Source organism: Vulpes vulpes, chromosome 1 (assembly GCF_048418805.1).
Source record: "Vulpes vulpes isolate BD-2025 chromosome 1, VulVul3, whole genome shotgun sequence".
NCBI classification, from domain to species: domain Eukaryota; kingdom Metazoa; phylum Chordata; class Mammalia; order Carnivora; family Canidae; genus Vulpes; species Vulpes vulpes.
The window spans coordinates 6,014,859-6,040,196 of record NC_132780.1 but is presented as its reverse complement, the minus strand read 5'-3'; the positions used below and the strand labels follow the sequence as shown (position 1 = coordinate 6,040,196).

General features: G+C 53.4%; 3 protein-coding genes across 9 annotated transcripts; all 3 read left to right on the top strand.

Annotated features, from left to right (window-relative positions):
• Positions 1 to 804: 804 nt before the first annotated feature.
• CLIP3 (CAP-Gly domain containing linker protein 3) lies at positions 805 to 14,278 on the top strand. The gene is made up of 14 exons (XM_026010222.2): positions 805 to 1,380; positions 1,690 to 1,915; positions 5,257 to 5,396; positions 5,482 to 5,575; positions 5,776 to 5,937; positions 6,356 to 6,474; positions 7,388 to 7,624; positions 10,156 to 10,291; positions 10,440 to 10,568; positions 11,278 to 11,421; positions 11,507 to 11,630; positions 11,836 to 11,900; positions 12,261 to 12,333; positions 12,725 to 14,278. Exons 1-14 carry the CDS (start codon positions 1,219 to 1,221, stop codon positions 12,777 to 12,779), a joined length of 1,866 nt encoding a protein of 621 aa, XP_025866007.2. The 5' UTR covers positions 805 to 1,218; the 3' UTR covers positions 12,780 to 14,278.
• Positions 14,279 to 14,685: 407 nt separating this feature from the next.
• Positions 14,686 to 19,688, top strand: ALKBH6 (alkB homolog 6). Of its 6 annotated transcripts, none has more exons than XM_072751428.1 (8): positions 14,686 to 14,729; positions 15,373 to 15,398; positions 15,516 to 15,594; positions 15,871 to 15,939; positions 17,398 to 17,458; positions 17,822 to 17,973; positions 18,179 to 18,295; positions 19,247 to 19,688. In XM_072751428.1, the coding sequence occupies exons 2-8, from the start codon at positions 15,373 to 15,375 to the stop codon at positions 19,508 to 19,510; spliced, it is 768 nt and encodes a 255-aa protein (XP_072607529.1). In that variant the 5' UTR covers positions 14,686 to 14,729; the 3' UTR covers positions 19,511 to 19,688. The 6 variants fall into 6 exon arrangements, with proteins under 6 accessions (XP_072607529.1, XP_072607538.1, XP_072607545.1 ...); XM_072751437.1 differs by having other exon boundaries at positions 14,688 to 14,754; XM_072751444.1 differs by lacking the exon at positions 15,373 to 15,398 and having other exon boundaries at positions 14,695 to 14,729.
• Positions 19,689 to 20,135: 447 nt separating this feature from the next.
• SYNE4 (spectrin repeat containing nuclear envelope family member 4) lies at positions 20,136 to 23,994 on the top strand. Of its 2 annotated transcripts, none has more exons than XM_026010338.2 (8): positions 20,136 to 20,266; positions 20,528 to 20,579; positions 21,070 to 21,213; positions 21,426 to 21,620; positions 21,693 to 21,941; positions 22,820 to 22,897; positions 23,627 to 23,682; positions 23,776 to 23,994. In XM_026010338.2, exons 1-8 carry the CDS (start codon positions 20,139 to 20,141, stop codon positions 23,951 to 23,953), a joined length of 1,080 nt encoding a protein of 359 aa, XP_025866123.1. In that variant the 5' UTR covers positions 20,136 to 20,138; the 3' UTR covers positions 23,954 to 23,994. The 2 variants fall into 2 exon arrangements, with proteins under 2 accessions (XP_025866123.1, XP_025866124.1); XM_026010339.2 differs by having other exon boundaries at positions 22,793 to 22,897.
• The last annotated feature ends 1,344 nt before the right edge of the window (positions 23,995 to 25,338 follow it).

The window sequence follows — 25,338 nt, the reverse complement described above, 5'->3', positions numbered from 1 at the left end:
GAGGGGAGAGAGGGAACCAGGTATCTGGGAGAGGAGCATTTTGGGCAGAAGGAACAGCCGGTGTAAAGGTGCTGCACTGAGGATGAGCAAGGAAGCCAGTGTAGTACAGTGAATGTGGGGGAGAGTGAGAAGAGGAGAAGCTGGAGATGATCAGGGAAAGTTCACCTAGGGCCTTGTGGGCTGTGGTTGACAACATGGGTTTTTTAAAATCTAGAATGAGATGCAGCAAGCAGATGTCTCCAAATTGAGGAGGGCCCTGATGGGGGTATGTGTTAGGTCCCTATGGATGCATTACAGAGAGCAAGTTGTGGGGTAAAGAGGAGGAGGGAGAACGGGAAAGAGGCTGCTGCCATAGTCCAGGTGGGAGAAGATGAAAGACCAGGATGAGAGCCTGGGTGTAGGGTGGGGCATGAAATTCTGGGAATATTTTGGAGATGGAATCACCAGCCTTGATCATTAGAAGGTTGAAGGATGGAAGGCAAAGTCAACCCAGTCCTCTTTGGACTCGGGTTTTGGGCAGTGCAGGCTACAGCCAGGCAGGCATGACAGCCAGACCATGATGATGGAGCCAGGAAGGCCTGGACCCTGGGCTGGCTCCAGGTCTTAGGGGAGATACAGGTTCAGATAGGGTTGGAGGCGTTCATTGGCAGATCTGTCCCCTAGACACAGCTACTGCCATGTCGTGTGGTGATTAAAAACCCTGACTCTCCAGCCAGGCTGTCGGATTTCAAGTCAGCTCCATCCCCTATTTGCTGTGTGCCCTTGGGCAAGCGGCTTAACCTCTCTGAGCCTGGTATGTGCTCTGTGAGCACTGTGATGCTAACCACGATGACGGACGGAGTCTACAGAATCACGACTCTGAGACCCCCTGATAGGCGGCGAGCACGGAGAAGGGGTTAGGTCTGAGATCGGTGAGAGACAGAAAACACCACCGCCACCACAGAGACCCCTGCCCTGGCTGGCCTGGTTCTGGGCCTGGGGAAGGCTCTATGTCGGGGATGCACAAAAAAGGACTGCGCCCGCTTTCCCATCCCTCTCCTTTTCCCCTTGTCTCTGCTTCATCTCTCTTTTGATGCCTCACATCCCTTTCCGTGGCCACCTCTCCTTTCTCCATCCTCCGTGCCTGTCCCCTTCACGACGCTGCCTCGAGCCTTTTCATCAAAGCGAGGAGCCTCCCAGTATCTCCGCCCCCGCGCCTGGTTGGGGGTACCATTGCGCATGCGCCGTCAGCGCCCCTCCCTCTCCACCCCCATCCCCAGTCGGCGTCTGGGCCTCGTCCCCTTCTGTCTCCCTCTCCTCCCGCATCACTTCCCCCGACACAGACACCCCAGTACTCCAGGCTCCCCAGGCTCAGCTTTGGTCTCCAGCCCCATCGGCGAGGTAAGGTGGGCAGAGGGGAGGCCCGCGGGGAAGGGGAGGGGCGAAGCATCCTGCATCCCGAGATAAACAAACCCGGGGAGGGGGCGGCCTAGACCGAGGGGCCTGACGCGGGGAGGAGAAGAATGGGGGCTGGACCTGGGGGACGTGCCGGGCCCTGGGTCCACACACCGGGGTCCTCCGAGGGGTAATGGTCGTCGCTATGATTGCCCAAAATCCGGAGCTGGGGGCGTGGGAGCCGCTGGGGTGGCTTCTGGGGGCTCACACCCTGGACCCCATGGGGCGCTCTCTCTAACTGACCGCTGTCTTCAGGATTTGCCTGAAAGCCACCCCCCAACTCTGCACCCGCCCCCCGGAGAGCCACTGAAGACCATGACTAAGACAGATCCCGCTCCGATGGCCCCTCCACTCCGGGGGGAGGAAGAAGAAGAGGAGGAGGAGGATGAGCTGGTCCCCGAGGCCCCCAGCCCCACCCAGGAGCGCCGGCAGAAGCCTGTTGTGCACCCCTCGGCACCTGCCCCCCTCCCCAAAGACTACGGTAACCACCCTTCCCACCCTGCATTTGGTCTGGAGCCTTGGGTGGCCAGGGAGGTTGGGCTGAGCTCTCTGACGGTGATGGTGGGTTGATTCACTTCGAAAGTGGTCTGGGGGAGTCTTGGCCCTTGGATGCCCCCTTCGTTAATTTATTCATTCACCCATTGGAGAATGGAATTAGCATAAGCCTAACCTTTGATTCATGACACATCACTCAATCATTTAGTCATTCAACAAACATTTACTGAAAAGGCTGTCTTGGACCTGGTTCAATGCTAGGAGCCTGGGGCAAAGCATGGAGCCAGACGGAGTCTTTGCCCTGAGAGAACTTACAGGCCTCAGTGACAACCTACACAGATAACAATGTAACATAATATAAATGTATAATTGCAAGACGTGATGAGAATTGTTTTTGCCAAGAATAGGATGCTGCAGGAGCTTTTTAAGACACGGTTTCGGTGCGGAGGTAACATCTGAGGAAGACCCAAGGATGAGTTGGGGTTTAACAAGCAAAAGGGCGAGGGAAGGGAATGCCCAGAGGGATAACTTCAGGAGTAAAGGCTCCAAGGTAGGAAGTTGTGGAGCTGGGAAGGTGGCTTTTTGGAGAAACTGAAAGTGTCTAATCATTCACCAAGCATATTTATCCATTAGTACTACTCTGGGTGATAGAGATTTAATGGTGAGTGATCCAGGCATGCATGGTCCCTACTCTTAGGAGAGAGCAAGTAATATTTAAATCAGATAAGTTCAGATGGAGTGAAAGCTATGAAAGAACTAAAAGATGGACATTATAATGGGGGGGGGGGTTAGGGGGCAGCACCTTGAGACGGAGTGGTCCGAGGGGGTCTTTCTGATGAGGTGGCATTTAGGCTGAGACCCAGAGCATGAGGAGGAATCAGCTGTGAGAGACCTGGAGAAAGAAAGTTCCAGGCTGTGAGCAGCATGTGCAAAAGCCCTGAGGCAGGAACAGAAGACAATCCTGGAGCTGTTAGGGAGTGATGAGAGTTAGTTTGGCCATGACTAGATCCTGGCCCCTTAGGGGCTATGGTGTGTGTGATGAGAGAAGAGCAGTTGGTGGGAAGATATTTAAAAGCAGAGGAGTGGTGGATCTGATTTGTATTTTTGATTTCTATTTTTAAAAGCTCCCTCTGGCTACTGGTTACAGAGGTGGAGGGGGCTTTTAGAAAGTGTTGGCTGGGAGTCCCCAGCAGCTGTAAGTTTAGAAACTAGACATCAGGTTCAAAGAGTAGGCATCAGTAGGATAGGGCTGGAGAATGGCATCTGTGGCCATGTCACCCACTAGAGGTGGGTCAGAGAGGCTACAAATTGAGCTCAGTCTGATAGAAAAATAAGGTTATCTGGGTGTCTGGTGTGAGGAATCCACCCCAGGAAACTGGAAAATCTCTTTTGGAAATGTGGCTAGATGGGGCTGGGGCCTGTGACCTGTGGCCTGGTGAGAAGTTGGAGGGTGCAGGCTGCCTCTCTGCCCCACCCCTGCCTCCCTCAGAATCTTGTTTGTAGAACAAGGAGGGTTTGGTCACAGAACATGAAGGAATCTGGAAATGTGGTCTAGAAGAGAGAGAGGGCTAAGGTGGACTCCGAGAAGAACTTGTGTATTTGTGTATTAAATGTGTACCTTTAATTCAGTAGAGATGGATTGAGCACCTACTGCATGCCAGCTGCTATGCTGGGCCCTGGGGAGAAGGGAGCGAATGGGCAGCACAGAAACCTAGTGCTTCCATCCTAGTGAGGGAGGCAAGTGAGAGAGAAAAAGAAGAAAAAAGAGGGAAGAAGAGAAACAAAGGAAAGGGAAGGAGAAAGGGAAGGAAGAGAGGGTAAACAAGTTAATGTTAAGTGGGGGTGCCTGGGTGGCTCAGTAGTTAAGCCTTTGGCTGAGGTCACAACCCCAGGGTCCTAGGATCCAGCCCCACTTGGGGCTCCCTGCTCAGTGGGGAGTCTGCTTCTCCCCTGCCCCTCCCCCACTCGTTTTTTCTCTCTGTCAAATAAATATATAAAATCTTTTTTAAAAAAAGTTAATGTTAAGGGGATCCCTGGGTGGCGCAGCGGTTTGGCGCCTGCCTTTGGCCCAGGGCGCGATCTTGGAGACCCGGGATCGAGTCCCACGTCGGGCTCCTGGTGCATGGAACCTGCTTCTCCTTCTGCCTGTGTCTCTGCCTCTCTCTCTCTCTGTGTGACTATCATAAATAAATAAAAATTTTAAAAAAATTAAAAAAAAAAGTTAATGTTAAATAGTATGTGCTGTGATGAAAGAAAGGAAAAAGGGCCCAAGATGGAGAAGGGCACAGGTGCTGATTTACACAGGGTGGTCTGGGAAGCCTCTGTGAAGAGGTGACGTTTGCGGAAAACCTGCAAAGCCTTGAGAAGGCTTGGGCGAAGACCAGCCCAGGCAAGGAAAATAGCAAGTGCAAAGCCACTGAGACAGGAATTTGCCTGGCGTGTTGGAAGGACAGAAGGAGCCAGTGTGGCTGGGTAGAATGAATGAGGGGGAGAGGACAGACGAGGCCAGTTTGTGCAGGGTTCGTGGGATGTGAGGAGGACAGTGGGGTGGGAGCCAGGGTGGGGTTCTGAGCCAAGGAGGGCTGTGGCGTGACTGGGGTATAAAAAGGAGCACACAGGCTGATTCCTGGAGACGCTCTGTCTGTGCCACTTTCCCGGCCAGGTGTCATCTGGGTGTTCATTTACTCATTCATTCAGTATGTACTGAGCTCCTGCCATGTGCCAGGCCCTGTGCTGGCAGTTGGCAGTACTACAGGAGCAGCACCCATCAGAGCCTAATAGGGGGAGATGGAAGTTCCTCTTGGCCCCACCTTGCCCATGGGTACTTTTATGTGTCCTGCACAGTATTTGAAAAATTGAGATTTCTCTTAAAAACCGAGTTTTCTGGCTTTTAATTTTTCTTTTTTCTTTCTTTCTTTTCTTTTTTTTTTTTTTACTTGAGATTTAGCCAGACTGTGCCCATACTTACCAGGGCAGCAATGTGTTAGAAGCACTAGCAGCTCCCCTGCCCCCAACCCCGGGGGGCATGCAGATTCAAGGTATTGTGCTGCTTCCACACTCTAGTTTCCAGGAGTGGAGTTTGTTGCTCTGTAGGATTGCTGGATCTGCCAACTTTTCAAGACACACTGGGCATCTGGAGTTTTATGTGAAACCTCCTGATTCTGAAGCCTCATGCTGGCCACACAGAAAATGTCTGTGGCCCTTGCACCATGGTTTGAGACCATGCAATAGAGGATCTTAAAGGCAAAGGCCTAGAGCTGCCCTGCCTCAGGATGGAAAAAGGGCTTCAGCTTGCCTGGGGTGACTCTGGACCTCTTACTACCCTAGCCTTCACATTCTTCGATCCCAATGACCCGGCGTGCCAGGAGATTCTTTTTGACCCCCAGACCACCATCCCTGAACTGTTCGCCATTGTGCGCCAGTGGGTGCCCCAAGTCCAGCACAAGATCGATGTCATCGGCAACGAGGTAAGATGCTTGGGAAGCCAGGGAGGGAGAGGACGGGGTCCCTCACATGTTTGGGTAAACCTCCCTGGTCCCCTGGTATTCCCAGATTCTGCGTCGAGGCTGCCACGTGAATGATCGAGATGGGCTGACCGACATGACACTGCTCCACTACGCATGCAAGGCTGGAGCCCACGGAGTTGGTAAGGTCCCAACCCCAAACCATTAGCCCCAACACATCCGGCCCCGGACTGGACACACTCAAAACCATTCAGAATCCTGGCCCACCCTGAGCCTGCAGCCTAAGGTTCCAAAGCATAGTCCCTGAGGTGCAGAGCCTTCCCTATGCCTTGGGCCCAGGCTTTGGAGGAGGGGACACAAGCTGACCTGGGCTGTTGCGCAGGGGACCCCGCTGCGGCTGTGCGCCTTTCGCAGCAGCTGCTGGCGTTGGGCGCCGATGTAACACTGCGCAGCCGTTGGACCAACATGAATGCGCTTCACTACGCTGCCTACTTCGACGTGCCCGACCTCGTGCGAGTGCTGCTTAAGGGTGCTCGGCCGAGAGGTGAGCTGGAGAGTCCGGGCTGGGACCCAGGCTAAGGAGGAGGCTGGAAGCAGGAGGAGGGTGCCCTGGATGTGTGTTGTGGGGTGGTGAATGAGGGGAGAGGGGGCCGGGATCCGAGGAGACAGTGGTAGGTTGGAGACAGGAGGTGCAGGTTATGGGGCCCAGACATCCATGACCCATCCCCAGGGCTGGGCAGGGCCAGTTTGGGAGGGGCGGGGCCTAGTGGGGAGGAGGGGAAGGGAAGGGGAAGGAGGGGTGGGGCTCCGCTTGCTGGCTGTGGGGAGCTTTGGGGCCAGTGGGTTAAGAGATAGATTGGGGGAGGCTGTAAGGCAGTGGTGGGGGCATGGTTTAGGAGGGTGGCAAGGAGGCAGGGTGCTGAGGCCACTCACCGGAAACCCTCCTCTCACCCACAACCCAGTGGTGAACTCCACGTGCAGTGACTTCAACCACGGCTCAGCCCTGCACATCGCAGCCTCCAACCTGTGCCTGGGTGCCGCCAAATGTTTGCTGGAGCATGGTGCCAACCCTGCGCTGCGGGTACTGCGCCCTTGCCCAGCCCCCGGTGTCTTCCTTCTTCCTTTCCCACCCCTTTTCGGGCCAGCAGAGGATGAGGGGGTTCTAGGACCACTTGCATTTCTGGGAGCTCCTTACAAAAATCACCTGTACATTCAACAAGTGAAGTGATAGTTAGTATTTACTTAGGGTTCATGATATATCAGGTGAACTCTATTATGAGCCCTGTTTTACAATGAAGAAACTGAGGCAAAGAGAGTGATTTTTCCACGGTTACTCAGCAAGGAATACCTTCTCTCAATGCTGACTGACCCTGGGCTGTATGTAGACAATATTTCAAGATCGTGAAAAGAATTGAGACTCTCAGTGAATGAGAAGAGGGGGGCCTCCCGCATAAGTTTAAAACACGATCTTTGACCTCCAACTCATCCATTTCCAGATTCTATTCCTAACACCAATTACTGTGCATTATTCCAGGCCCAGATATCTTGGGGGACATGGCCTGTGTTTCTGAAGCCCTGCCTCTCCTCATTCTCCTTTGGCCCAGTTGGACCCTGACCCAGGACCACAGGAGACCATTTTCAGGGTTCATCCCTCACATGGTCTCATTCCAGGCTTGGGATCTCCTGGGGCATGGCCTCCCTAAGGGCATAACCTATAGACTGAAGTGTGACCTTTATTCCCTTGGCTGTACCCATAGATCCACCCTCAATTACTTGAAATCCCCAGCCTGAGGTTTAGGGTAGATGTCCCAGGGGACATGGGGACATGGGCTATATCCTAATGCCTCACCCCTTCTTATTCCCATATTGGCCTAGGGTATGACCTAGTTCTGCCTTTGCTTTACCTAGACTAGGGGTCTCTGGAAGCATAGGCTCAGTGAAGGCAGAGCCTGTGCCACTGAATCCTCACTTCCTTTCTTCCCATTGGCCCCCAGAACCGAAAGGGTCAAGTGCCAGCGGAGGTGGTCCCAGACCCCATGGACATGTCCCTGGACAAGGCAGAGGCAGCACTGGTGGCCAAGGAGCTGCGAACACTGCTGGAGGAGGCCGTGCCACTGTCCTGTGCCCTCCCCAAGGTCACACTACCGAACTATGACAACGTCCCAGGCAATCTGATGCTTAGTGCATTGGGCCTGCGTCTGGGAGACCGCGTGCTGCTGGATGGCCAGAAGGTCAGAGACTGGGGAGAGGAGGGGAGGGCAGGACTCAGCCCTCACACCTCAGAGCTGGGTCCTCAGGCACAGCGTAGACCCTCTCCTTTGGCTACCCACCCTCCCAGGCATTCCCACAGTTGTTCTGTGTTTCCTTTGTGTCCCACCCTGGGCTGAGCTGTCAGTACAGGGGGGGAAGACAGATCTATCACCTGACAGTGACAGCCCAGGACAGTCATGGCTGTTATGAGGAAGCATAAGCAGATTGATCAAGGCAGCTCTGCACTTGTGAGTTCCCTGGGGCTTTGTGATCCCCACTCAGGGCCCACCTCTGCTCCCACAGTGCTTAGTACTTTGATTGAGACAAAAAGGACAGATCACAACAGTCAGGGGTGTGATAGGATGGATGCACTCACTTGAAGATAGGAAGGATGAGCCAGAAGAATAAAAGGAGGAGGGAAGTCCCATGTAGGGGGAGCAGGTATAAATGCTCAGAGGGCAGAGAGAATCTTTATTCATCCAGGTATTCCAACTTTGGTTTATTTATCAGATGTCCCTCAGTCTCCATGCTGGGCCCAGCCCATCCTTGGGAATAAAGGGCTGTGTGAGCCCAGACCCACTTTCATGGAGCTTTTTTCTAATGAAGAAGACACAGCCAATAAAGTAAACGCATAGTTAAGATAAACCTGGTAGCAACCAGGGCTTTGAAAACCATTAGATGCTTGGATTTAGGGGTACCTGGCTGGCTCAGTCAGTATAGCATGGGACTTTTGATCTCAAGGTTGTGAATTTGAGCCTCACAATGGACATTGAGATTACTTTGTTTTTGTTTATTTATTTTTATTATTTTTTATTTTTTTGAGATTACTTTAAAAAATATTTTTTTGACTTAAAAAAAAAAGCTTGGATTTAGTAAATTGCCCCTGGGTGTTCCAGAGGTTTCTGTGAGAAGCTGATGTCTGAGCCAAGAGGGGAAGGAGCTCACCTGCAACAACATGGAGACAGAGGAAATGGCGGTATAGAGCCCAGGAGGAGAGAAGGGGTAGTGTGACTGGAGGGGGAAGTGGAGAGGACAGCAGGGGCTGGATCACACCAGACCTGCAGGACACTGGAGGAATTTGAATTTTGTTGCTTGTACAGTGAGAAACTATAAAAATCACATTGTGTTTTCTGATCAAGAGTTTTGCATACATCAGCCCCATCTGTAATACTTTCGGTACATGATCTAATCAAATTCACATGACAATTCTTTTTTAGTACTTTATTTATTTATTCATGAGAGACACACACACAGAGAGGCAGAGACATAGGCAGAGGGAGAAGCAGGCTTCTTGCAGAGAGCCCGATGTGGAACTCGATCCCAGGACCCCGGGATCACGCCCTGAGCCAAAGGCAGACGCTTAACCACTGAGCCACCCAGCCATCCCCTACGTGACAATTTTGAAAGCAAAATGGGTTGATTCTCCCCATTTTACAACCCAGAAGACTGTTAGAGGCTCAGAGAGGTGAAACCTTTTGTTTGAAGATAAGAACAATAATAACAACCTGCCCCTTAGAGAAACAGCATAGCACAGTGTTTTTGAGCTCAGGCAAATGTCAGCTTTGCTATTTTCTAGCTGTGGGACCTGGGGCCACTGATTCCACGTCTCTGAGGAATCAGTTTTTTCATCTCTAAAATGGAGCTAATAATGGTACCCACCTCAAGTAGTCGTAGGAGGCTTAAATTAATTAAAATTAGAAAAGCCCTTAGAATAGGGCTTGGTGCATCACAAATGCTCTTCTGTGTGCCAGGCACTATTCTGATCTCTACACCAGTCCTCCAGAGTTGGCACTATTCACCCATTTTATAGATCAGGAACTGAGCCTTAGAGAGTGAAGCAGCCTCACACGATGATAACAGTCATACTCACTGAGGCTGTTATCACTGCAACCAAATGAACTTACATATATTCCAAATGTTTCGATCAGACAGCCAGCCTATGAAGTACTTTGCTATCTCCATTTTACAGATGAAGCTAAGGCCCAAAAGGTCATTTGACCAAAGTGCAAGATACTAATAGTCAACACTCACTGATCCCTCACTCAGCCCCAGGCCCTCTTCTGAGGCTGTCACAGCCCTGTCCAATAGATCTTTCCATCTGTGGTGGTGGAAATATTCTGGGTCTGTGTTGCCCAACAAAATAGCCATAAGCCATATGTGGCTATTGAGCCCTTGAAATGGGGTGAGTGCAACCAGAGAAATTAAATTTAAATTTAATTTCAGTTAATTTAAATTGTTCTATGTGGCTAATGGCCGTTTACTGCATTGGACAGGGTAGTTCTATAACCATCTTCTAAGGTAGGTGTGATTTCTAGTTCCATTTCATAGATGAAGACACAGAGACACAGTGACTTAAGTCACATAGCCAGTAAATGGTGATGTGCAGATAGATTTGAGTTTAGGGCTCCCTCATCCTCTCTTCATGCTGCCTGTGTGCCAGTCATCTATCGTGGCCTCTCAAGGACCACTCCCCACCCACCCACCCAAACCATATCCTCCCTTATTTCCTCAGACGGGCACACTTCGGTTCTGCGGGACCACGGAGTTCGCCAGTGGCCAGTGGGTGGGCGTGGAGCTGGATGAACCTGAGGGCAAGAATGATGGCAGTGTTGGGGGCGTCCGGTACTTCATCTGCCCTCCCAAGCAGGGTCAGTCCCACCTGGGGCTCAAAAGGGGTGGGGGTGGGGTCCATTCAGTGGTTCTGGTGCTGTTGACTAGGTGATGGGGCAGGGGAGACGATGGCCGGGCAGAGGGCAGAGGCTTGGACAATTCTCAGCCCAGGCTTTGTCCCCCCAGGTCTCTTTGCCTCTGTGTCCAAGATCTCCAAGGTAGTGGACGCACCCCCCTCCTCTGTCACCTCCACACCTCGGACTCCTCGGATGGACTTTTCCCGTGTCACTGGCAAAGGCCGCAGGGAACACAAAGGTCAGAGTGGGGGCCTTCTGGGTGAGGAGGGTGAGGAGAGCCAATCTGAGGATATTCTGTGGGTAGCCCAACTTCAGTGACTCAGTTTCTCCTCAGGTTCCTGTGTTAGAGGACAATGTCTGAGTTCTTCACTTCTATGACTCTATTTCTCCTTTGACTTAGTACTGGCCCCCCACCCAGTTCTTGAAAGGATGACTAAGTTTCCCCTCAGGTCCAAGGGGTTCCCCCCAGTTTTAGGAAAGAATCTATGGGGTTCCTGGCTTTAAGGACTTGATTTATCTTCACACCCAACTCCTTCCTTCATTTTAAAAGGATAATTTCTGGGCTCCTGACTTCTGTGACTCAGTTTTTCCTTTGGCCTAAATAACCTCAGCTTTGAGAAAGGATTTTGGGGTTCTCCAGGTTCTTGCCTCAGTTTCCCCTCAGGCCTTGCCCCCCCCCCCAAGTTTTCTGGCAGTTGAGGTTGTTTCCTTCCAAGCCCAAAGCCCTCCTGGTTCTTTTTTTAAAAATTAATTAGTTAATTAATTTAAAAAATTAATTGATTTTTTTTGCCCCCCACCCCCACACACACCCCAGTTCTGAGGAAGGCTCTAGAGTTCCTGATTAGAGCCAGGACAGAGTTTCTACCTTTGGTCTTTCTGGGTAGCATGAGGTCGCCAGGGCTGGCATCTGGGGGGCCCACTCCGTCCCCTTATACCCTTTACCCCAGGCAAGAAGAAGCCCCCGTCCTCCCCGTCTCTGGGCAGCCTGCAGCAGCGGGAGGGAGCCAAGGCGGAGGTCGGAGACCAAGTCCTTGTTGCTGGCCAGAAGCAAGGGATTGTGCGCTTCTATGGGAAGACAGACTTTGCCCCGGGTGAGGACAGTGATCTGGGGGGTGGGAGGTGGAGGATGGGGTGGGCAGGTGGGACTTGAGGCATGCTGACACCCCACTGCCACAGGTTACTGGTATGGCATTGAGCTAGACCAGCCAACTGGCAAGCATGATGGCTCTGTCTTCGGTGTCCGGTACTTCACCTGCCCCCCACGGCATGGAGTCTTTGCGCCAGCATCCCGAATTCAGAGGTGAGCCCAAACCCTGACCCCAACCCAGGGCACCTCCCAGAACCCTGATCACTGCCCCCCTTCCAGGTGTCTCTCCCTCTCAGACCAGCAGGACGGTGTGGATACCCACCTCCACACCCTAGCTCTCTCTGCGTGGGACCTGTGGGTTCAGCTCCCCTGGGATCTTGTGACTCTGACTCCTCCCACTCTTCTTATGTCTCCCTAGGATTGGTGGATCCACTGACCCCCCTGGGGACAATGTCGGAGCCAAAAAAGTGCATCAAGTGACAAGTGAGTTGGGACTGAGGTGTAGGAGGTAGAGGAGGAGGAGTAAGGGTTTGGGGATAGGAGGAGAGGTCATGGGTTCTCAGGTATGTGTTGATGACAGTATTTAATAGGGAACACAGAGTCCAGGAAAATGATGAGGATAGGTGCCATGGGGTATGAGGATGTTAGTGACAAGGCTCTGGGCAGGCACTGGGGACATGGGTAGGTATTGGGGGACACGGAATATTACAAGAGATCCAGATGGGTATTGGAATGTGGGGTCCAGGTAGGTATTGAGGACATGGATGAGTATCTTGACAAGGAGACTAGTTGGGTATTGAGGGTCTGTCATCCCCTCACCTGAGACCTTGCCTTCCCCTTTAGTGACACAGCCCAAACGCACTTTCACGACAGTCCGGACCCCAAAGGACATCGCATCAGAGAACTCCATCTCCAGGTGGGTAGCCAACCCTTGGCCCACGTCCTGTGGGATATTCAGGGAGAGGTTGCACAGGGCCACTGGACACAGGGATCTGGACTTCTGGTTGGGGCCGGAAATAGAGGTTAGGAAAACTTGTGACTAGTCAGCTTACCCAGAAACAGTTCTTAGGGAGTGAGGTCCCCACAATGAATTCTGGTGCCTTCCACTCTTAAGGGGCAGGTAAAGGAGGCAAAATAGCTTCTATTTCACATGAGTCTGAGAAGGCATAGCTGGATAGGTAGAGGCAGAATTCAAAAAGGCCAAATCCCAAACACTTGGGGAGAAGCAGGGGTGGGGTGGGGGGTGATGAGCCGAGATGTCCCCACATCCTACATCAAGGTGTGACAGACGTGATTCTTCTTTCCAGGTTGCTCTTCTGCTGCTGGTTTCCCTGGATGCTGAGGGCGGAGATGCAGTCTTAGAGGCCTGGATATCTGACAGAGAGTCAAAGAGTCCCCTCTAGCATCTCCTGACACAGGAGCCCCCAAGTCACCCTGAGATAGAGATTCCCAGTAACACATCCAGAATAGAGACCCCATTAGCCAGCCCTCGATCACTGAGGCCCCATTATTAACAGATTCCCTCATGATAACCCCCAAATACAGACCCCATGGTACCCAGAAAGAGATTCCCTGAGTGTAGCACCTTCAGGCTAGTTCCTGTCCCCAACCCCTCAGAGCAGACCCCCAATAACATTTCCACATCATCTCAAATAATGGTGACCTCTACATAATGCTCCAGAGCAGAACATTCCTGAGTCATTCATCACTGGATCAGAATCCTCCCCCATTAACAAAGACCCCCCCCCCACATCAAGTCCCCTTGAAATAAACACAGGTCATACCTCCAGAGCAAGAGTAACAGATCTACATTTAACATCAGTCCCCTCAAGATGTTGTGACCCCCATGGTCACCCCAAAAGCTTACACTGCAATCAGAGACACCCTACATTAACAAATCCCTACTCTTACCCCTCAAGAAGAGACCCACATTAACCAGCCCACTGTCACCCCCAATATACAGACACCAAAACAGTCCTGGAAGTGCTAATTACAGGACCCCTATGTCTTCCTGCCCTCTGCGCCCTCAAGAAACCCCCAGTGCCTTGTATGAAGCCCACCCGACACGGCCCACAGCCCCTGTGCTGGCCAGGCTCCCAGAAAATTCTCTATTTTTTAAGTAACGACTTCCCCCTTTGGGGGACCCCAAAATTTGGAGGCCCCATTCTGGGACTCTGGGGATACTAAGCTCCAGAGTACATGTCCCAAATTCCCCCATGTTCCCAAGTCCTACAGCCCCTAGAGGACCCCAAGGCCCTAATTCCCAGGATCCTCAAATCATAGAATCCCCAAATCCCCAGGGAATCCCAAATTTAAAAATTCAATCCTAAGCCCCCAGGAAACCCCAATCATGGAGGTCCTTGTGCCTGGGATGGAGGAAATTGCAGTCAGGATATGCATCCCGGGCTCCCAGGGCACCTCAAGCCCTATTGGTAGGCACCAGGAGACCCCAAACAGGAATTCTCATCCCTGAAAACCGGAGTACTTCAATGCCCTGAGTCGATGGATCTCAAGACACCCAAATGCAAAGAGCCCCAGCCCCCAGGGAACTCCAAATCCTAAAGCCTCCATCTCTAATATATGAAGGGCCCCAAGGCCTTGAGGGGATCCCAAATCCTAGAACCCTATTTCAATCTACGTTCTGGTCACAGGTCCAAAACACCAAATCTGAGTCACTGGCCCCAAAGGACCTCACAGCACCCGGGCCAGACCAACAGCCTGAGGGAGAACCTGAAGGCCCAGGGGGTCTAGGGTGGACCTGGGGCCCTGACCACCAAGGACAGCTCACGACTGCCCCTTCACTGCATGTCCCCGAACTCAGCATGACCCCTATCCCCTTCAATAAAGATGTTTCTATGGCTTGTCTGCGTCAGGTCAATATTTGGGGAGTTACGGGCCTGCCTGTGTAGCCCTTACTACAGAGGACGAGAAAGGAAGTCCTTCCTTCAATGGGCATTGAATGATTCCGCCTGCGGGAAGTCCTGCTAACAATCCGGCTTCTTCCTGCCGCTTCCCCTCCCACCTGGGCCCTTCGAAGGCTTCCCCTCCCATCTGGGCCCACTCCGCAGGTTCTGGAGCCTGATTGGTCGGCGCTAGATAAAGACCCGTCTCCGGAGGATCTCCATTGGCTCAGAGCCCGGGAGGCGCGGCCTATCACTGAGCCAGGGTGGGGGCGGGACAATACAGGGCGAGAGCGCCGATTGGGTGGAAGGCGGACCCTCAGGACCTTTGAGAATTCCCGTTGGTTTGAGGAAACTGCGTCAGGAACGTGGGCGGAAGTGGCTGGGAAGGGAATGGGGGTGTTTAATTCGGGTATTGGAGGGGACACTGGTGGACGGTCAGTTTTGGGGGTGGCTGGGGACGGAGATGGGGTCCGAGAGGGCTGAGAACGGGGACCTGGGGAAGCTCGGGTGGGAATTCCCGGGAAGCTCAGAGCGTGGGATTCTAGAAGACTCGGTGTGGGGAGTCTAAGGGGTTCAGGTAGAGAAGGTTGGAGAGGAGCCAGGCTTCAGACTAAAGGCCTAGGGTTGCTGCAGGGAAGGGGCGCTCGGGAGAAGTGTGAAGGGGTCCAGAATGGGGGGATCCGAGGAGACGGAGAGTGGGCCTTTCTGAGACTCGGATCGGGGGCACGCGGGTGTTCAGAATGGGGCGTCTGAAGGGCTGGAGGCAGGAGGAGGGTGCATGGTGACCGTGAATACTGTTGGAGACCCAGACTCATGGTTGCAAGCCTGAAGTTGTTAGGAGGGGGTCTCAAACTCTTTGAAGGGGCTTTGGGGTGCAGCCCTGGAGGCCCTGCGTGGAGCTCTTGAGAACGGCTCCCAGTGAGGTCAGAGGATGTTCTCCGTGAGAGGCTTAAGAGGGCAAAAATGTGTGCTGTTGGATGAGACGTTGTGGATGGAGTTTGGGGCAGTGGGGCAATGTTCTGGGTGCTCACTGTATCTGGGTGGCTTTCGAGATGCCGAGGACTCAGGTGGAAACCAAGTGAGTATTCCCTGTAGAGCTGAGGTGAGGCCCTGGCCCTTGATAAAGCCGAAAATGGGGTCATAGCCTGAGGGTGGGAAGCTTGGTTACTTCAGAGTGTCCTCCCCTTCCCCACAGGACTGGGTGCATGGAGTTGGTGTCGATGGAAGATCAGGACGCCAGGGTCCCCGCCCTGGAACCGTACAGGGTGGAGCAGGTTGTCAGGACTGGGGGTGCAGAGGGTGAAGGTGGGGACTAGAGGGTGGGAGAGTAAGAGTGGGGATAGATAGGCAGACTCCTGGGTTTGTGGGCTGGGACTGCTCACTTCCCACTCCCCACTTCCCACCCCCCAAGTGGGCATTAGTCCTTTGACGTCAGGCCCTGGCCTGTCTGGAAACATCTGGAGCCTCTCTTAGAGGGAGGGTCTGCTCAGTGTTACTAGGGCTCCTATGTAGGTTGAAGGGCCACACTTTCAGGGGGTTCTCTATCCTAGGCACCACCTGTAATCTACTATGTCCCTGACTTCATCTCCAAGGAAGAGGAAGAGTATTTGCTTCGACAGGTAACCTCAACACCCTTCTGTCGTGTTTTTCCCTCCTTCTCAGATCCCTCCCCAACCCCTAAGGCTATAGTGAAGATCCTGGCAGGAAGGAGAGTGCCACCCAGCACCCATCCCTCCTCTTCCCTACTTGCTGCTCTCACAGGACCTGCTGGGTCTGTCAGAAAGAGCCTTTCCCAGGCAGCTTAGGGGAAACCAAACTGATTCTTAGAAAGGTAGTTATTATGCAGCTCAGACTCCCTGTGCTGGGATAGCCCAGTATGGCCTCCAAACAGATGTTATTGCTAGAAACAAGGAAGTTAGAAACCTCATACCCTCTCTACTAAGAGAGCCCAATCCTGCTATCATAGAGAAAGGGGGATTATACATATAGACTGAGATAGCCCAGTTCAGGCCCTTGAGGTTTGGGGAATTAAGACTTTGCAGTTTCAGATTTCTGTGCTGACATAACCCAGGCATCAGAATGCTACAGGGTAACCTCTTCCCTCTGCTGAAATAGCTCAGCATAGACCCAAAGTCTTGGTAACAAGGTTACCAAGCACAGATCACCTGTGCTGAGATGGCCCAGTATTCTATATTCTATTCTTAAGATTCGGGGTGGGGGGTGGGGGAAAGAATTTATAAAGCTCGGAGCTTTTGCAGCTTCAGAGACTTAGTTACAGAGCACAGAGCTTCCTTGTGCTACCCCAAGTAATCTTGTCTAGTTTGAGTCCCAGGAATAAGTTAGCTGCAGAGCACAGACTTTCTGTTGTTATTGTTGTTTTTTAAAGATTTTGTTTATTTATTTGAGAGGGAGAGATAGTGAGCGCCTGAGCGGGGTGGTGTCGGGGGGGGCAGAGGGAGAGCAGAGACTGATGCAGGACCCTGAGATCATGACCTGAGATGAAATCAATCGGGTGCTTAACCAACTGAGCCACCCAGGTCCCCCACAGAACACACTCGTGTGCTGAGATAGCCCATTCCAGCCCCATAACAATGAAAGAAATGAGATTATTGAGTGGAGTACAGACTTCTTGGAGATTGCCCATTCGAGACCCACAGGATCTTGGCAGTGGAGAATTTTCAAAGTACTCTCTTTGCTATGCTGAGATAGCCCAGCCTAGCACATTTCCTCCCCCCGGGTGATGGGAACAAAGAGGTTTCAGAAGTCAGGCTGTGCTGAGAGAGCCCAGGATTCAGGAAATTACAGAGTGCACACTATTTGCTGGATTAAAAGAGCTCAGTCTAGCCCAGAGCTCTCAATAGATTCAGACCACGATTGTGTAGCTGTGGTTCCTTTCCTGATCCTGGACACAGGGAAGAGGGCAAATAACACAGGCCTGGGAACACTGTATCAGAGAACAATCCCACAGACTTTGAGATGACCCATTTCAACCCCAGGTAGAGGGCCCTATGTTGACCTGGGTGCGAGAATCAGTGAGGGTGATCCTGAAAAAGGACTGACCCCTCCCAACCTCCTAGGTCTTCAATGCCCCAAAGCCAAAGTGGACCCAGCTCTCGGGGAGGAAGTTACAGAACTGGGGTAAGTGTCCCTACTAGGGGCATGGGCAATTTGGGGATATACGCTGGGGCAGGTGGCTCAGATTGTATACTCAAGGCACTGGGTGGGTTCTTGAGGGTTAAAGGGATTCAAAAGGCCAGGAGGATTCTGAGGGGTGAGTGGAAATTCTGAGAGACTAGGGATTTCCTGATGAGTTGGGGATATCTCGCAGTGTCCAGAAGTTTAAAGAAGTCAAGACACCTTGGAAGCATCGGGTAGTGATCTCCAGAGTCGGAGGTTCCCCAGGGTCAGAGTGCTTCCAGCCACTGGGATATCCCTAATGGGGACTCCAGGTGCCAGGGCTCCTTGGTTGGGTGTCCTCAGGACCCCATTGCCCTCTCCCAGGTGGGCTCCCCCATCCCCGGGGGATGGTTCCTGAGCGGCTGCCTCTGTGGCTCCAGCGCTACGTGGACAAAGTATCTGACCTCAGCCTTTTTGGGGGTCTCCCAGCCAACCACGTCCTTGTGAACCAGTATCTGCCTGGGGAGGGCATCATGGTAACCACACACCTTCACCCTAATCCCCAGACCTCTGATCCACCACGGGACAGGGCATCATGTTGACCCACCTCTACTCATTCAGTAGCCACATACCTCCAGCAGGCATTCACCTCCCCATCCCAAGCTGGGGCGCCCTCCTTGAGCCCCAGAGGGTGGGGGGTGTGGACTCCTGCCCTGTCCAGCCCTGGTGCCCACTCCCTAGCCCCACGAGGACGGGCCACTCTACTACCCGACCGTCAGCACCATCAGCCTGGGCTCCCACACCATGCTGGACCTCTACGAGCCGCGGCAGCCAAAGGATGATGACCCTGCCGAGCAGGTGGGCCCTGAGACCTTGCCCCAGCCACTCGTGGGCATTCTGACAATCCACATCCTCCAAGAGGGCCCCAACCCCTCCTGCTTGCAAGGTACCCCTGATACTTTCCCAGACACCTTCCCCAGTCCCCTCAAAGTGGATCCCCTGATGCCCAACAGATCCCCTGGCCCCACATATTCGGAGTGCCCCCAATAGCCCAAGGTCCATATACCTTATGCAGGACTCCCCACACTCCAGTAGATAACTGATATCCTCAGATTCCTCAACACCATTTACTCAGGGGTGTCTCTGATATTCCTTTTAGGCATCCTCTTTGCCCACTGCACAGGGCACCCCGACACAGACCTCTCTGCCACTCCAATAGTGTAGATCCGCCTGGTAGGACACTTCAGATTCTCCTTGGGGAGTCAACCCATGACTCGTTGCTCAAGGACGCCCCAGATACACTGACTCCCTTTGCGAGGATCGTGCATGACCACAGCTTCCCTGACCTTTGAGTAATGCATTTCTGACACCTCACGGTTCACAGAAACTCCCTGGGAAACCCAGCTACTCCTTTTTAGCCCTACATGCTCCTGGGTAGGCTGACACCCCCTTCTACTGTGCTGGTGTCCTCAAACATCCTGATGTCTGCAGACAGACCCAGACCACACCGGCTCCTCGTCGCCTGTGTTCATCCCTCTAGCCCCTCTTCCTAACTTCGGCCAAGCCCTCAGTCCAGTTCCATCCAGTTCCTAAGACTGCTGATCCCTGGGTGCAAGCTGCAGCCAACTTTCTGTCCCTTTCCAAGGGACTGCTGGTCCTGCCCTCCATCCTCCCCCACTAGCTGAGACCCCAGTAGGATCTGCACTCCAGACCCTCAGCCTTTGCCCCTAGGAACTCACTAACCCCCTCCCCACCCCAACCTAGCCCCCTGACTTCTGGGGACCCACTGACCTTGAGCCCGCCCCGCAGCCTCGGGCCCCGCCCCGGCCAGCCACCTCGCTGCTGCTGGAACCGCGCAGCCTGCTGGTGCTCCGAGGCACCGCCTACACGCGCCTCCTCCACGGCATCGCAGCTGCCCGCGTAGACGCGCTGGACGCCACCTCCCTGCCGCCCAACGCCGCCGCCTGCCCGTCGGCGAGGCCCGGAGCCAGCCTGGTCCGTGGCACGCGCGTCTCGCTGACCATCCGCCGCGTGCCCCGCGTGCTGCGCACCGGCCTCCTGCTCAGCAAGTGATGCCAGGTGGACTCATTCTGGGGCTCTCCACCTCCTGACATCTGCGACCCTGTGACCTTGGAACCCTGGGGCAGAGGCGGCTCCCCTCCCCACCATTCCCGGGGTTATATATTTTCCCAGTAACTTTGTGGGAACTACAGGAAGAGGTCCCATTTCAAATAAACCAACAAAAATCTTTCTTTGGTCTTGGATTGGGTAGAGGGGCAGATGCATGAGTTCCTGAGGGCAGTGCGTCTGGGACCTTGGATGGTGTGGGCCTTGGGGCTAGGTGTATGGGGGTCACTGAGTGGGGTGGAGTCCAGGGCTCTTGAGGGGTCAGGGTCCTATGTGGAAACCCCTTAGGTGGGATGAATGGGGTGAGCCTGGGAGGTTCAGCCAACTGACCCGCTAGAGAGGAAGGAGTTAAATGCTGCTCTCACCTGAGCTGGGCATCAAATTACCTGAGTCCAGGTTCCACTGGTAAGGAGGTGGAGCTGAGCCTGCCCCTGGGCCTCTGGCTGCCTCGGGCCTAAGGTAAGGACTTACCTGCCTGGGTAAGTCCTACTGAGGAGGTCTGGGGGGATACCCCTGACCAGAAAAAGGGCTCTCACCGGGGATCCTCACTGACTCTGTCCTCAGGCTCCCAGCTATGGCCCTGCCCCCATCCCTGGGCCCTAGACTCCCCTCAGAGCCCCTCAGCCACCCCCCTGGAGCTCCTAGGGAACTGGACGTTGCTGGATGCACCATCTGCTCTGCATCTGGAGAGGAGAGAATCAGGTAGGGGCTGGGGTTTCTGAAATTTGGGCCCCAAAAGGGTGGGGGCAGTAGCAGAGGCATTGTGAGGGTGAGAGGTACTGTGGCTGTAATCACCTAGGGACATGGCAGAGGGAGCTGGGGACAGGGGTAGGTAGGGTGGCTCACACAGAGGCCTGTCAGTGCTTCATACCTTCAGCCCAGAAACGGGTCAGACTCCTTGGATCCTCCCAAACACTTCCAGGGTGGGTTGAGGGGCACTGAGCCTACTGTTGGTCTTCTCAGATGGCCAACACCCTCTTCCAGTGAGGACCCAGCTGGAGGCAGACACCGGGAGGTAAGCTGAGGTGATCCAGGGCCCTTGGGCCAGCCCCCATTTCCTCTCCCCCAGAATCTGGGGATGAGATGATGAGTCTGGGAAAGCATTGGGCATCTGGGGGTGAGGGTGAGGGGAATGTTCTAGGAAATTATTCTTTACCAGTCACTATAATCACTTCATTATTTTACCGACTGGGAGAGAATGGTTTTATCATTGACCCTGTGCAGTCCTATTCCTTGTGGGGATATCCAGCTCCATCACCCTCCCTGTCTGGGCCCCCAGACCCCATATGTCCATGTTTCTAGGAGCCTTGAAAACCTGGAGGCTTTGATCTAGAGGTCTTCAGGCCTGGTTCCACCAGGAAGGATTCCAGGTGGGAGCCGCCCTGGTGCAGACCCAGGGAGGGACGCTGCCACAGGAGGAGCCTGCAGGAGATGGGTGGCAATGAGAGTAGGGGCAAGGTCTTTGTTGGCCTACCAGCCCTAACTCCACCCCTTGTATTCCCCAGCATCTCATCTCTGGCCAGGAGGTATTGGAGGCTGAGCAGGACAGTCTATCACTATGCCTGTTGGGGCTGGGCCTCCGGCTGCAGGACCTAGAGCAAGGCCTGGGGCCCTGGGCATCAGCCCAGAGCAGGATGGTCCAGCTGCAGGTGGGCAGCGGGAGGCCAAAATGTGGGAGGGTGGGCAGGGCCTCTCGAATGGGTACCAGCTTCCTAGGGTGGGAAATGGGTTTATTCCATGTTCCAGATGTCTGGGTAGGAGAGAAGGGATGTAATTCCAAGTCCCAGATCTCTGGAGCTCCTGCTGTGTGTGGGTAGGGTATGTTGTTTGTGTGGGGGGGTGTCTAACCTTGTGTCCCCAGACCCTACAGGCAGACCTACGTGGGGCAGCTGAGCGTGTGGATGCACTGCTGGCATTTGGTGAGGGGCTGGCACAGCGGAGTGAGCCTCAGGCCCGGGCGTCCCTGGAGCAGGTCCTGAGGGCCCTCAGAGCCCACCGAGGCAGCATCTTTCGGCGACTGTGGTGGCTGCAGGCCCAGCTGGTCACCTATAGCCTGGTATGGCCCACCCTGGCAGTCCCCGCTCCAGGAACCAATTCCACAACCCCCATGACTCTGTCCTCTGACCAGGTATTTGAGGAAGCCAACCCACTGGACCAGGACTTGGAAGTCGAGGGCGACATGGATGGACCAGGACCTAGTGGGGTCTGGGGACCCTGGGCGCCAAGTAGCCTCCCCATTCCCGCAGAGTTGGAGTGGGACCCAGCAGGGGATGTTGGAGGCCTCAGGCCCTTGGGGCGAAAGACAGCCTGGATGCCAGGAGCTCCTTGTGAGCTATGTGGCCATAGAGGCCCCCAGGGCAGGGGACAAGACCTTGAGGTGAGAGCAGGTGGGGGATACCCCTCCCCCACAGGCACCCTTGGGACGCCTCTTTTGGGGTACTTCCCTTTCAAGGGGGTCTTGGTGGCTCTGTCTCTCTGGGTCTCTTTCTCTCTTGCTGTCTCAGTGTTGTCCTCCCTCCCGCCTCCTGTCTCTATTGATCTCTGGGACTTCTCTATCTCTGTTTCCCTCTTATATTCTCTATCTGCGTGTCCTCATTTCTTTTCGCTCTTCCTTACTCTCCACTCTGCAGCCACATTAACCTCCTGGTTTTTAAACATTCCCAGTTCACTCCCACTCCCAAAGCTCCCAGACTTATGCCTCCTTCATCTCCTCACTTCATTCCAGTCTCTCCTCAAATATCACCTTTTTAAAAATTTTTAAATTTTATTACTTTTTTAACTGAGTTTTATGTCCAACGTGGGTCTTGAACTCACATGCTCTGCCAACTGAGCCAGCCAGGTGCCCTCCGAAATGTCACCTCCTCAGAGAGGCCTGCCCTGACCTCCAGACATGATCACTCCGTAAGCTCTTTATTTCCTAGCAGCACTTACCACATCTTGACATTGTACATTTATTTATGAATGTGTGGTCTCTTTGCTAGAAAATAAGTTCTATGGACACCAGGACTTTGCCGGTTTATAGATTCTAGAACAGTGCCTGGCATGTAATGGACACTCATTAAATATTTGTTAAATGAATGAATAAGTAATATCTCTTTTCTCTTGGTTTCTTCGTCTCTGCCCCTCTCTTCATCTCTCCCTGAGACCTTTTTCTTCCCCCAGAATCTCATCTCTATGACAAGCCCATCTTGGCCCTTGACCAATTTTGTCTGTTGCTAGTTCTCCAAGGACCCCCCCCCCTCTCTTTCCCCGCAGGACATGCTCATGTCGGGCTTCAGCCACCGGAAACACTTAGCAGGTCACCGAAGACGCTCCCTGCTCCGGAAGTCTCAGGTGAGCTGGTCCTCAGCCAGGGGTATCACTTGAGAATCTTGATGGCAAGTGACAGAAACCTAACCCAAATTGAATTACACAAAAAAAGGGATGATATTTTTTCATGTAACTGAAAAGTCCAGGTGCTGCTGAGAAGATCTCAGGTGCTATCCAGGGCTCAGCCCTTCCCTCTCTTGGGCTCTATTTCTCCAAGGTGGTTTTCTTCTCAGCAAATGGCTGCCCAGCAGCTAAACACTCACATCCCACTGGTTTATCCACCCGAGGAGAAGCAGAGTGCCAGAGTGCCACCGACCTACTGGCAGCAAAGTCCCAGGGCTGATTCCCACTTGGCCAGCTTGGGTCATGGCCTACACCCAATCACAGTGGCCAAGCTGATGGAGTGCTCTCATTGGCCAGATCTGGCTCACATGCCCAGTCATGGAAGTGGAGTTGTGTGGGGTCAGCTACTCAAGCACCCAAAGGCCTGTGGGTGGGGAGGCAGGATGCCCTCCAGCCCCTGCCCTCATTAAGCCACTGTCATCAGGAACAGGAAGATTGGATGGAGGGCAGACACAGATACCCACCACACTAGGAGATGTTCCAAGTCCATGTGGTTGGGTCCTGAGGGTTCAGGACGTGCCAGGAAAGGAGGAAAAATAAACTCAGCCCTGTAGGTCTGTTATAGTAAGGAAGAATCCAGACTAAGTGCTACTTCCATCCATTCTGCTGCTGGCTGCTGTCTCCTCTTAGGACAAGAAGCAAACGCCTCCCAGTCTCCAGGATGTGATGTTGGAGGTAGACCCTGGGTAAGATGCTTGGGAGATGGCTCTGGGGGTGTGGGGTACAGGGCTCAAGGTGGCAGTTTAACACTGCATTTCACACCATATTTCCCTCCACAGAGCCCATCCTCCTGCCTCCAGGCAGTCCCTGACCTTCCTCCTCCTCTTCCTCCTCTTTCTCCTGGTGGGTGCCACATTGCTCCTGCCGCTGACAGGAGGGTCCTGCTGCTCTCCTGCCCGACTGGCCAGGACACCTTACCTGGTGCTCAGCTACGTCAATGGCCCCCCACCAATCTGAGTACACAGCCCGGACATATGTAATAAATGGTCACTGTCAAAGGATGTGTCTTAGTCCGTTGGGCCTGCTATAATAAAATAACAGACTGGGTAGCTTATAAACAAGAGAAGTTCGTTTCTCATAGTTCTGGAGGCTGGGAAGTCCAAGATCACAGTGCCAGCAGATGAAGGTCTGCTTCCTGCTTCACAGATGGTCGCCTTCTCGCCGTCTCCTCATGTGACAGAAGGATCAGGGTTCTCTCTTTTATGAGGGCTCTAAGTCCCTTCCATGAGGGTTCCACCATCATGACCTGATCACTTCCTAAAGGCCTCACCTCCTAATACTATCACATTGGGGGTTAGGATTTCAACATGAAGGTTGAGGGGGCACAAACATACCACAGCGGAATGCGTGAGGATATTGGGTGTGTGAGTTCAGAATGTGGGATCCAGCTCTGATGTCTGGACAGCCCCTTCCACGGATCCCTTCGCTTTGAGTGTACAACACAGAACTGAATCACCCCATCTTGGATTGGGATCCCGGAGACAAAGATTGTAGCACAAGTAGTTCATTAGGGAGGTGACCCCCTAGGCAGATTAACAGGGGAGTGAGGAAGTGAGCCAGGGAAGGCAGCTAATGAGCTGGTTGCTGCTCTGGGCTCCTGGGGTTCCACCCCACTAGGGGCCTCTGGGAGAATACAACCAAAGGGTGAAGAAGTTGTGACATTTATGCTCCAGCTTCCATATCTCATTGGAATAGGGACTAATCCTGGAGATGCTAACTCCCCTACACTTCCAGCCTCTCCTGTCTGTCAAGGCTTCTCAGGCAAAGAGGCATGGGTGCTTGCACCAGGAAGCTAGGGGTGTGTAGGGAAGGATGCAGGCAATGTGGGGGAGCTGCCAACACCTGCTACGGCCCCTGTCTGGCAGGCATACAGGTGCTCTGCCAAACATTCTGCATGTCTCCCAGGCTGGGCCATCCCTGGCATAGGATAGCGAAATCCCCCTTTCCCCAGGGTCTTGACCTCACCAAGCTGAATTGCCAGGGCTGCATCCTGAGTCCAGTCCTCAGCCTGAGGTGTCTAAGCTTACCCTCTCCTCAGAGTGTATGCAATCAGGACAAGAGGAACAAGACTAGATTCAAGAACAGGAGCCAAAAAAAAAAAAAAAAAAAAAAAAGAACAGGAGCCCTGTGCTAGGCTCCTGGATGTGCACTAAACACACGTCCCTTCTTTAAAGCTCACGACCACCCAATGGTGTGTCCCCGCTTAATGGGAAACTGAAGCTCTAGAGGGGAAGCCATGGCTCAAGGCCACACAGGGAGCAAGCAGCTGAAGCCCAATTCCCACTGATTTAAGCCGAAGTGGGAACTGATTTTTGTGGATAACTGAAAAGTTCAGGCTGCAA